The sequence below is a fragment of the Somniosus microcephalus genome, chromosome 3 (genome assembly GCF_052327205.1).
Source record: "Somniosus microcephalus isolate GS21.2 chromosome 3, FLI_Smic_1.0, whole genome shotgun sequence".
Lineage (NCBI taxonomy): Eukaryota > Metazoa > Chordata > Chondrichthyes > Squaliformes > Somniosidae > Somniosus > Somniosus microcephalus.
In genome coordinates, this window is record NC_140989.1 from 73,766,841 (window position 1) to 73,779,356 (window position 12,516).

General features: G+C 41.3%; 1 protein-coding gene across 7 annotated transcripts in view; it reads left to right on the forward strand.

Annotated features, from left to right (window-relative positions):
* The window catches only part of ush2a (Usher syndrome 2A (autosomal recessive, mild)), a 1,396,947-nt gene that overhangs the window by 436,818 nt on the left and 947,613 nt on the right, over positions 1 to 12,516 (forward strand). For all 7 annotated transcript variants that reach the window (XM_085981146.1, XM_085981156.1, XM_085981149.1 and 4 more), the window contains one exon: positions 11,610 to 11,740. In XM_085981146.1, coding sequence (XP_085837272.1) covers positions 11,610 to 11,740 — 131 coding nt within the window. The remainder of the gene's footprint in view (positions 1 to 11,609; positions 11,741 to 12,516) is intronic.

The window sequence follows — 12,516 nt, forward strand, 5'->3', positions numbered from 1 at the left end:
AAGATCCTTTCTGATAGAAGCCGTTTCTGGGTTCCTTCACTTTGAAGCCCACACACAAACTTGTCCCTTAAAGTATCTGCTAGTCCCGTTCCAAACTGGCAGTGTTTCGATAGCTTGCGCAGTTCCGTTAAATACTCAGCATTACTTTCATCTTTATGCTGGTTACTTTTGTGAAACTTAAATCTTTCTGCTATCAGCAGCGGTGTGGGGTTTAAGTGGTCCTGTAGGATTGACACTATGTTTTCAAAATCCTTTTCTACTGGCTTCTCTGGGGTTACTAGGTTTCGTAGTAAGCCATACGTTTTTGCACCCATTGAATTCAACAATACCAGCGCTTTCTTGTCATCTGGCACTTCATTCGCCTTGCAGTATACTTCTATGCGTTCGACATATGTCGTCCAATCTTCGACTTCATTGTCGAACGCTGTGATACTGCCACTCTTTGGCATTTTTGGGTGTGGTTAGGCTGGCTTAAAATGGTGTCTCCCGCGCTTTCCTTTCTTCCCCGCTGCGGCTTAAAATGGCGTCTCCCGCGCTTTCCTTTCTTCCCCGCTGCGGCTTAAAATGGCGTCTCCCGCGCTTTCCTTTCTTCCCCGCTGCGGCTTAAAATGGTGTCGCCCACGCTTTCCTTTCTTCCCCGCTGTGGCTTAAAATGGCGTCTCCCGCGCTGCTGCCAACGCCACTCTCGGCGGTCCTCGTGGCAAATAACGACGCTCTGTGGGTTTCGTGCGCTGCTCCTGCGCTGCTGCCAGTGCCGCTCTCTGCGGTCCTCGTGGCAATGGCAGCGCCTCGCGTTTTCCTGCGCGCCTCTCTCCCCCGTTGACGCTGCTCGGCCCTTGAACAGCGGCTGCGCTCTGCTCTCTCTCGCCTCTCTCCCCCGTTGACACTGCTCGGCCCTTGAACACCGGCTGCGCTCTGCTCTCTCTTGTCTCTCTCCCCGTTGACGTCGCTCGGTCCTGAACACCGGCTGCGCCCTGTGCGCTCTGCCCTCTCTCTCTCCCCCGTCGACGCTTCTCGGCCTTTTTCTGTGCCGCTCGGTCGGCTCTTGCCGCCGCTGTCCGGGAAGGGTCTGCGCAGTACCTGTTGCCAGCCCGTTTCGCTGGACCACCGTGACTGGAAAGCCAAGCCTGGCTCTCGACAGCCTCCCCTGCGATGCTCAAATCTCCGCTGGATGACTGGGCGGTTGCCCGTGGTTGACGCCCGTGCTTCTGGACTCGACCTCCTTCCACTGTTCTCCAGGAGCGAATCCCTGGGAGGTGATGCAGAGTTGCAGGTAGGTTTGAATCTGCGTCGTCGCCAATGTTATATCCGTGTATCTTAATGTTGTGTCCTTCAATAATCAGACAACAGACTGCAGGGAACGATCAACAGGTGTTTACTGAATGAGGGTTCAAACTGCAACTGACTGTACAGATCACTACTCAGGGTTTATATACAGGTGTGGTCACTGCCGGTACTACAGGATACAGGAGCTGTAAAAAGTAGTTCTCCCCCTTAAAGGTACATACATTACAGGAGGCACCAGAGGTGGGACTGGCAGAAATTCTGGAGGGTGTCATTGTTTTTGATGTGAATGTCAAAGAGGGTGGACACAGGAACCTCCTCCCGCCATGGGACCCTATTATGTAGCCGACACCCATCGTGAACAGGTCCCACCCCAGAATCCACCCCTGTCTGCTGGTTTTACAAGCTAGGTGAACCAAACGCATCCTGGGTTTTTGGAGAGAATACTTCCAGACCTAAATGTAAAATACAGTAGAATATAAAGCAATAATTTGAGAGAAGAGAAAAAGTGAATAAAATGCATATTAATTAACTTATATAAGTTTAAAGAAATGTGTTAAAGTAGACTCAGGGGGTAAATTTAACCTAGACTACCCAGCAAGAAACTGACAATCAGGTGCCTGTTTTACAACCCGATTGATTTTATCTTTCATTGACTTCATCGAGCAGAGTAAAAATGGGTGTCTGATCCGATCCTGTCAGGTTTGGTTAAAATTGCCCCCTTAGTTTCTGCTAATTTAGGTAATAAATCAAGGAAAAAGTACAGTGTAAAACATAAAAGTTACACCTACAGTTCCTTCAAAAAATAAACCATAATTAATGTAAAATTAAACTCTACTTCCTATGTCCTATTATAATTCATTTTGAACAATTTTTTATTGCATTCATTCCTTTTCATATGCTTATATATATTGATATTAGTATTTTGGCTTTATAATAAAGTGCATGTTTTTGTGGCATCAGGATTTATTTAACACATTGAGAACTGATGATTTTCTTTAAGAAATAAGATTTTGATTAATTTTACAGAAAAGAGTCAGACACAAATGGAGATAGAGAAACAACATTAAGAGAAAGCATCTGAGAGCCACAAAGAGATGGAAGGAGAAGAATGGAAACAGAGGGAGAGGGAAAAAATGACCAGATCTAACTGTTTTAGCAGAAAGACAGCCACAGGGAGAAAAACCCAATTTTAGCATTACCTTTGCCTGTGAGCAACCCCACAGGAGATCAACTAGTTTTATAAAAATTACACTCCATCATTTATAAGAAGTTAGATTGATTATATTTAGTCATAATCACAAAATCAGCTAAAAGTAAAGGAAAACTTTCTGTGGACATCATTAGTTTTTACCCATTTAAGATTAATCATGAAAAGGCCCGGATCTTTAATTCGGTAATTTGTATATTTAATGGCCTGCTGCAGAATCTATGACAGTAATTAGCATAGCCTGAAAACTCATTAATACACAACAACATGATTAATGCTGCATTAATGCAAACATGACTGAAGTTATTTGGGTTATGTAGTAAGTAGATTAAAACAAAAATGTCCTGTTTGTTTTACTTATCATGCTAATAAAAGAACTGTATGGAATTCTAAAAGTGATTTTAATAATCAACTCTGAGCTATCATCAAACATAAAGAATCTGTACAGAGGAAATTTTCACAAGCCAGCCCCATAGTTTAGCAGTTTTGATCTTTGCTTCACAATTTCAGTCACAATTGTCCCTCAGGATTGTTTAGGCAAGAGATTGTCAGCTGGAGTTTTGATGAAACATGTGAGTTCTTTGCAGGGCTGCAAGCTTGGTTTAAGAATGTTTTACAGTTAAAAAGTACCTTAGATCATAAAGAATAAAAACAGCTCAGTGGATCCTTCCCTTAATGGGGATCACTTCATTTTTTTTGCTGCAGCATTCGTGATGGAAGTTTATGAGGCATCCATAACCCATATATCTTTCATCCAATTTGAAGGAGACTAAGTTGAGATTTTGTGGTGTTTGAAGGGGATTTGTATGTTGCTATTGTATACTTTAAGCAATTGCTGATCATATGTATTTTTTTTAACTCTTTCCTCAAAATTACCCCCATTTCCCATTTTAGAGTTGAGCTTTATTTGCCATTTAGAATCATGGAATCTTAAAATGTTACAGCACAGGAGGAGACCATTCAGCCCATCACACACTGCTGCCTCTCTGTAAGAATTGTCCTTTTAGTTCCATTCCTGTCCCTTCATGCTTTTAAAAATTATATTTTTCAATTATGTATCCACTTCCCTTTTAAAATTTGCTATGGATTCTGCCTCCACCATTGTTTCTGGTAGGGCATTCCATGCCTTAATAAGCCTGTGTATTCAAAAAAATCTAATTGAAGTCAATGGAAACAAAAATCCGGAGAGATGTATAACAGGTGGTCAGCCTGATATCACCCTGTTTACACTATCAGCAAATGTTAAAATGACCCTCACCGAGTACTGACTGTGGGTGGGAGGAGGGACAGGTTCTGCGCTTCACCGTGCTATCATAAGCGATTGGTAAACTACCAGTCATAAACTGCTACTGGGAACCATCATTATTATTATACAATATATTTGGGAAGAGGAATAATTTTATACTTTACTTATCCATGTATCAGAATACATAGAATAGAATTTTCCTGTTAAGATCTTCTGATGGCACACTCCTATTTACTAGCCACGTGCCACTTTGTGAAATTTTATTCAAAAATATTTGTATGATCATTTCCAGATCCAGAGGCTCACTGTCTTTTTAGAGACTGAGAATTTTAGGATAAAGCAAAAAAGAAAAAATGGCAGGGATAATCCATTGGGCCACAATTTACTGCAGCCAATTAATGAGCAGCACCCACCGTTTGTTAAACTTGCCCTTGCCCATTTAATCTTCATGATAATTTGCACGGCAAGTTGCTGTTAATGCAAGATGGAAACGGCGTGGCGCCCTCTACAGGGCATCTGGGACCTATGTGGACAGGCAAGCAACTGTGTATCTCCTTAACCAATCAGATTGAAGGATTGCGGATTGAACAGCTCAAGGTCTGAACTAGGAAGTGTAAATTAGAATAGTGAATTCAATGTCAAATCAGGTGCAGAAAGCAAAATAAAGAGAGGGAAAGAAAGATTGGATTAAGAGAGGGAATAAAGAAAAAGTTTTTTAAAAATTATTTTAATTTCCAGCAGCAATTAAAAGCTGAAGGAACAAGACTCCACACTTGCAATACTGTAGTTAATTTTCAGTGCCAGTGATGTTGTTTGGCAGTAATTAAGACTTATCATGCCATTAAAAAGGTACTTAGACTGAAATGGACAAGCCCTAACTTTCTGTGGTGAGTTTAGTACATATCTACAACGTAAGTACAGGAACTTCATGCCATTCAATACATTTGAATGGGGTGCCAGATGGAGAGATGCCGTTTTTGTGCAGAGTACAGTGGAGCGGTCAGCAACTTCCGAATTTCCACGTTTAACTGTGTATCTGCGCTCGCCTGAAGTTGCTGACCGTTTTGCACATAAATAACGGTGAGCGCCCTTAGCCTCAGCATTATTTTTACAGTAAATTCTGGCCCATTGTCATCCTATCCAATAAAGTGCAGTGAAAATGTTCTTGGTCATTTCATGATGAAGTTTACAGCCATCTGGTACTGCTAAGTGTTCTCCCCAAATGTTTCCATAGCAACCATATTAATTAACCTTTAACTTCCTGTATCTTGCTGGAAACGATTACATATATTAAAGGGAATTTTTATTTTACTTTTATTAATTACTGCAGTTTAAATAAATTAAAATTAAAATACTTGTAGATCTTTTCAAATTTATTTTTATTCAGAAATCTTTATAACCGAACCATATTTTTAAAATAACCTATACGTAATTTTCAAAATAAATTTGCCTTGTTTGTCTAGTGATTTTGTTAATCCATTAGAATTCCCTACTAACAACTGTGGCTAGAGGACACCTTCATTATCATATTATTATATTAAAATGGTAATTATTACTAATATCATAATTATAATTTAAATTTTAAATGAGTGAAATTAGAAATTTAATAGGTATATAGAACTGAGAAGAGATGCTGCTACCGAATGGATTGTTGAAATTGTTCTTGGAATGCACACTAGAGGATCTAATACTTATGTGCATGGAGCATGAAACTGACAAGTTAATATAGCACTGCATTATGATCACGGCACGGGTGTAACAGGTTTGTTTTCAATCAGTATGCGATCAATTGTAGTCAAATAGTTATGGGTTCATATCTTAACGGGAACGTTTAATTTGAAGGGAGCGTTTGCTAAGGCACCGATTCAGTCCCCATGCCGTGCTTGATTAATAGGAACAGTTGGATAACGATAATGTTCTGTTCACCATGGGGATGTTCCCATTAAGAGGCTTCCACTATATGAGGCTTGCTGAGATGAAAACAAAACCTGTTCTTACTGGACCATCATCATAATAGTATATCTCTTTCCCTCCTTACAGCACAGTGACAACATGCTCTGTTGTTGATGACACTGCTGAATAACAACTCAAAAACTGCAGTGACCGCTGGTGGTAAATACAGGATAATCATTTGGGACCGGTGTGATATGATTTGTTTCACAACTGGTAACCTGGCCAAATAACATGTTTTGTCAAGAAGAGCTCTGGCTGTGAAATAAAATTGTATTTTGCTGGTTCAAATATATTATTTGATATTGATAAATAAAAAAATAGGTGTTGATTTTAAATTATTCTTTTAACCTTAAGATTTAGTGTAGGAGCTCACACATGAACAGGAGTGGACCATTCAGCCCCTCAAGTCTGTTCTGCCATTCAATTAGATTATGGCTGATCTATACCTCAACTTCATTTACCTGCTTTGTTCCATAGTCTTTGATACGTGTCTGCCCTCAAGATCTAACAACAGCTATTCAAAGAAGAGCAGGGGAGTTCTCCCGGTGTCCTGGCCCACATTTATCCCTCAAATAACACAGTTCAAACAGTTAGATCTGGTCATTTATTTCATTGCTGTTTGTGGGACCTTACTGTGAGCAGATTGGCTGTCGCGCTTCCTATATTACAACAATGACTACTTCAAAAGTACTTAATTGGCTGTAAAATGCTTTGGGATGCCCTGAGGTTGTGAAAGGTGCTATATAAATGCAGCTTTAACAAAAATCTATTGATCTCAGTCTTGAAAATTTCAATCGACGCACAATTCGCAGCCTTTTGGAGAGCAAGTTCTAGATTTTCATTACCCTTTGTGTGAAAAAGTGCTTCCAGATTTCACTGCTAAATACTCTACCTTTAATTTTAAGATTATGCCCTCTTGTCCTCAATTCCCCTATTAGAGGAAATAATGTTTCTGTATCTACCTTATCAAATCCCTTTATCATTTTAAATATGTCTATTGGCTCATCCCTCAACCTCCTAAACTCAATGGAATACAAGCCAAGTTTATACAACCTATCCTAATAATGTAACCCTGGTATTCTGGTGAATCTATGCTGTACCCTTTCTGAGGCCAATATATCTTTCTTGAAGTTCAGTGCCCAAAATGGAATGCAGTACGCCAGGTGGGGTCTGACCAAGGCTCTGTACAACTGAAACATCACTTCCTCACTTTTGTATTCCACCTGCCTTGAGATAAATGCCAACGTTCCATTGGCCTTTTTGATTACTTTTTGTACCTGTGTAGCAGCTTTAAGTGATTTGTGTACATGAACATCTAAAGCCTTTTGTTCCTCCACAGCTCCTAGTTTTTCACCATTAAGGAAATATTCTGGTTTGTCTTTCTCAGATCCAAAGTGAATGAACTCGCACTTCCCCATATTGAACTCCAACGGTCATAGTGTAGCCTACTCACGTAGCCTATTTATGTCCTTTTGTAACTTCCTGCTCCTATCCACACCACTTACTGGGCCTGGTAATTTAGTGTAACCTGCAAACGTGGATATACAACTCTCTATTCCTTCATTCAAATCATTAATACAAACATACAAGTAAAGAGCTGCTCGACACAGATCCATAACTTGATCCCACACTATTACTATGGCAGGTTGCCAAGATTCAGTGAGTTGTTGCTTTGCATCGATAATGCCCTATTTATCGATGGGCTATATTATTGGTACAACTAAACATAGAAACATAGAAGATAGGAGCAGGAGTAGGCCATTTGGCCCCTCAAGCCTGCTCCGCCATTCAATGAGATCATGGCTGATCATCCAAATTCAGTACCCTGTTCCTGCCTTCTCTCCATATCCCTTGATCCCTTTAGCCTTAAGAAATATAACTCCTTCTTGAATATATTTAATGAATTGGCCTCTACTGCCTTCTGTGGTAAAGAATTCCACAGGTTCACCACTCTCTTGGTGAAGAAATTCCTCCTCATCTCTGTCCTAAATGGCTTACCCCTTATCCTTAGACTGTGACCCCTGGTTCTGGACTCCCCAGCCATCAGGAACATCCTTCCTGCATCTAGTCTGTCTAATCCTGTTAGAATTTTATAAGTTTCAATGAGATCCCCTCTCATTCTTCTAAACTCCAGCGAGTATAAGCCAAATCGACCCAATCTCTCCTCATTCGTCATTCCTGCCATCCCAGGTATCAGCCTGGTGAATCTTCGCTGCACTCCCTCCATGGCAAGAACATCCTTCCTCAGATAAGGCGACCAAAACTGCACACAATACTCAAGATGTGGTCTCACCAAGGCCGTGTACAACTGCAGCAAGATATCCTTGTTCCTGTACTCAAACCCTCTCGCTACGAAGGCCAATCATACCATTTGCCTTCTTAACCGCCTGCTGCACCTGCATGCTTACCTTCAGCGACTGGTGCACAAGGACACCCAGGTCTCGTTGCACTTCCCCTTCTCCCAATCTATTGCCATTCAGATAATAATCTGCCTTCCTGTTTTTGCCACCAAAGTGGATAACCTCGCATTTATCCATGTTATATTGCATCTGCCATGCTTCTGCCCAATCACCCAACCTGTCCAAATCATACTGGAGTTTCTCGGCATCCTCCTCACAGTACACACGCCCACCCAGCTTTGTGTCATCTGCAAACTTGGAGATATTACATCTAGTTCCCTCATCTAGATCATCATTAATGGGCCAGAAATTCGCGGCCAAAGGCGTGAGTGCGCTCGGGGTACTCACGCATCTGGCTGTTGGAAATGCCGGCATTCAGCATGAACAGCGCATGCGGGGAACGCCGGCATTTCCAGACCTCGAGCGCGTGCGACTGCACAGGCAGCGCTTGCGCAGTGAACTTCGTAGATTTCATTCATGAAATCCGTGAGGGTAAGTCCTCAGAAGTTACACTTGAAAAAAGCAAGTGTAAAGTGGTTCTTTGGCTGCGGAGGAAGAAACATTTTATCGTGGAGCTTCTGAAATGCAATATTTTTGTTTGGGAAAGGGAGGGAAGTTATTTTAAGAAATTTTAAGTAAGTTTTAAAGTTAAAATGTTTTTTTTTTTTAAAGGGTTTTCAGAGCGGTAGGTAGAAGGAGCAATTTTGGCTGTGTGAATGGAATGTGAGAATGAGTTATTATGTCCACATATATTCCTTTACGTATATGTATGTATGTTTTATATTCCTTTACTAATGTGTATGAATGTATGTTTTTAATTATGATTTTCAAATAAGTTACTTTCTCTGAAAGTCATAATTAAATAATACATTCATACACATAAGTAAAGGAATATATACATACCACGCAAAGGAATATATACAGACATACATACTTTCAGAAGCTCCACGATAAGAAATATCTTCCTCCGCAGCCTCTGGAGCAACTGTACCCATGCTTTTATCATGTGTAAGTTGTAAGGACTTGACCTCACTGAAAGCAGTAATGAAAGCGGCGAATTATACTGCGCACGCACTGCCTGTGCAGTCGCACGCGTTCTGCCTCTGAACCCCTTCGTTCAGAGGACAGGAAATGCCGGTTTTCCCCAAAAGCACTGTGCATGCTGAATACCGGCATTTCATCCGGCCAGATGCGTAAGTACCCCGACCGTACTCGCGCAGTTGGAAGGGAATTACTGGGCCAACATTTTACATGTCAATAAAATGAAACATTTAACAATTGCACGACTTGCCCCCTCGCATCTGCGACTGAGGGTCCAAGGAGGTGCATTGCGCAAGAGGTCATCATCGTACGTATCCTCACACTGTTCTCTTTGGGGAACTGTATGAAGTGGTGGAAGGATTTATGGCCGTGATTAACGCTCATTCCGTGACCGTAACCATCTTTGAACCAGCCATTAGGGTGGTTAGTCCTATGGCGGGAGGGTTTTACGGGCTCCCACAACCCATCTGAGGGGGGGGGGCCACCAACACCCACGGACGCAAGTATCCCGCTGGATGTCCACCCAGAATTTAAAGTTGGAACTCCGACTCCACTTGCCGGGACTGTCTGGAGTGGGGTTCAAAACCCTACTCCTTCTGGCCCAGCGGCGGGGATGCTTACTGCTACGCAAAAGGCCCACTCCGCACAAAAGGCGACGCCCACACGTTTCCTGCGCCTTTTCCCTCCCCGTGACTGGAGCCCTATGCTGCCATTTCACGTTGCTAATCGGATTGGGCCTTTGTCATAGCGGTAGGATCCCCGCCGCTGGGCCAGATCAGGGTAGGGTTTCGAACCCCGCTCCAGACAGTCCCGGCAAGTGGAGTCGGAGCTCCGGCTCTAAATTCTGGGTTGACATCCAGTGGGATATTTGCGTCCGTGGGTGTGGGTGGCCCCCCCTCCTTGTATAGCTTGTGGGAGCCCGTTAAACCCTCCCGCCATAGGACTAACCGCCCTAATGGCTGGTTCAAAGATGGTTACGGTCACGGAATGAGCGTTAATCATGGCCATAAATCCTTCCACCACTTCATACAGTTCCCCAAAGGGAACAGTGTGAAGACACGTATGACGACGACATTGCTAAATAAATAAATGGAATTAAAAAAATTCTTTTAGGGCTTTTAAAAGTCTTTAAATTGCTTTAATTCTCTTTAAAACTACTTCAGATTACTCAAAATAATGTAAACATTTTAAAAAGTTTATAAAAGTTACCAAAATCTTCAGAAAACTTCCAAAAACCTATTTAAACTGCTGCTTTGCATGTAAAAATCCTTAGCAGCTTGACAGAAACATTGGGGGCATGTCCAGTGAAACTGAGACCTCAAGGGGCGTGTCTCACTTACACTGCACGCTCCTGGCTTCGCGCTGGCTGCACTCCTGGGCGGCGTGACGTCATACGCTGCCCGGGATTCTTCTTTTTCATTCACCAAGTCCAGGCGTCCCTGGAGCTGATCGTCAGTAGCGCGGGGTAAGTGTAAATACGGGGCTTGCACGCGCTGCAAGCCCCGTTCTGGAATTTCTGGGCCAATATATATTGTGAAGAGCTGGGTTCCAAGGACCGATCCCTGCGGTACCCCACTAGTCACTGCCTGCCACTCGGAAAAAGACCCGTTTATTCCAACTCTTTGCTTTCTGTCTGCCAACCAGTTCTCTATCCAAGTCAATACCTTGCCCCCAATCCCATGTGCCTTAACTTTACACGCTAATCTCTTATGCGGGACCTTATCGAAAGCCTTTTGAAAGTCCAAATACACTACACCCACTGGTTCTCCCTTATCTATTTTACCAGTTACATCCTCAAAAAATTATGTAAAGTATTATGTACTGAAATTCTGCAAATAGGTAAAAATGTGGTTAAATCCTAACAGTATCGCTGCAGTGACCTGTGTGAACAGGGTAAAATCTTTAAATTCATAGGCTTGCCATCTCAAAATATTGAGAGTTATATCATGTGGTATGACTTCACATCATACATTCCTAAAACCCATCTTGTGTAATCTTATACTGTCATAGCCAATGGACTGTTATGAAACATTTTGCACAAAAGGTTTGAAATAGCAGCAAAAGCAAGATAAATTTGAAATGGCTATAGAAAGAGTTGTTTTAGTAATACCGTCAAACCACTATTACTCATCATTATGGAGGAGACCTACCTGCTCCCTGGTGGACAATGGAATTAGGGCACTGCGTGACCAAACAAGTGACATATATTGAAAGAATTATACAAATTACCAAAATATGCTGGATAGTTAAACCATCTGGATTATCCAAACCTGGATAGTAACTCACCAGAATATTGGCAGAATGGATTGCACATCAATTAAGTTGTTCGTTGTTACCTTCCTTCTATTAAATCCTATTAACACTTCTTCAGACCTGTTTGGTATATTTGCTTTGCTGACTTTTACTAATTGCCTTCCCTTTCAGAATCAAAAAAAGCAATGATAATGAGTTTAATTTGATTGTTTCTCTACAATAGGTATAAAACTCAGCTTCAGGACCAGTCAACTTGATGGTTTGATTCTCTTTGCTGCGTCTGTGGGAAACCAGGATGAGTATGTTGTGCTGCAGATACGAAATGGGCATCCTTTTTTCCTTTTCGATCCACAGGTACTTATCAGTCAATAATTATGCAGAGGGTTCAGAGTGATTTTTTTGCCTGTGTTAAATCATCAGGGAAGGCACGGTTTAATAATTTAACAGCAGTGAAACAATAATGGAGTAATGACAGAATGCTGCCCTAGGATAATTTTGTTACGTTTCGATCAGCATAGGGGCAGGATCTGGAATTTTGCAATTGTAGTTGTTTGTCATGTTCAGTCACTGTGCAGAAAATTTGACTACTAAACAGGATTTGATTTATAACAATATTAATTTTTTCAAAAAAAGTCAAACACATATGTGATTCATCTAGTAAAACCAGTGAAACATCCCAAAGAATTTTTAAATAGATCAGCCTTTAAGAAACCCTAATTCATGTGTATATAATGGTAATATTCTCTTAATACCTTTGGGCCAGTGCAACATGTGAATTATTAGTACTACTGCCTCATGTGAGTGCCTTTTGTTTTGCCTGCAATGCACTCAATTTAAAACTTTAAAAAAATGCACACTCAGCATTCTGTGTGCACATGTCAATCTTTTCATTAAATGCCAATTATTTTAAATATAACTATAAAGTATGATGTGTTGCAGAATCAGCAGAAATCTATTTAAAAGTTGATAAAGACTTTAAAAAATGAAATAGCTCACTAAGCATAATTCCATAACACCCTATTCCCAGAGTAATACATTCACTTGCTTACATCACTATGATGTAACATGCTGTGACTGGTGTCACTGTACAAGAACTGAAAGCAAATATGAATTATAATAAACTACCAACA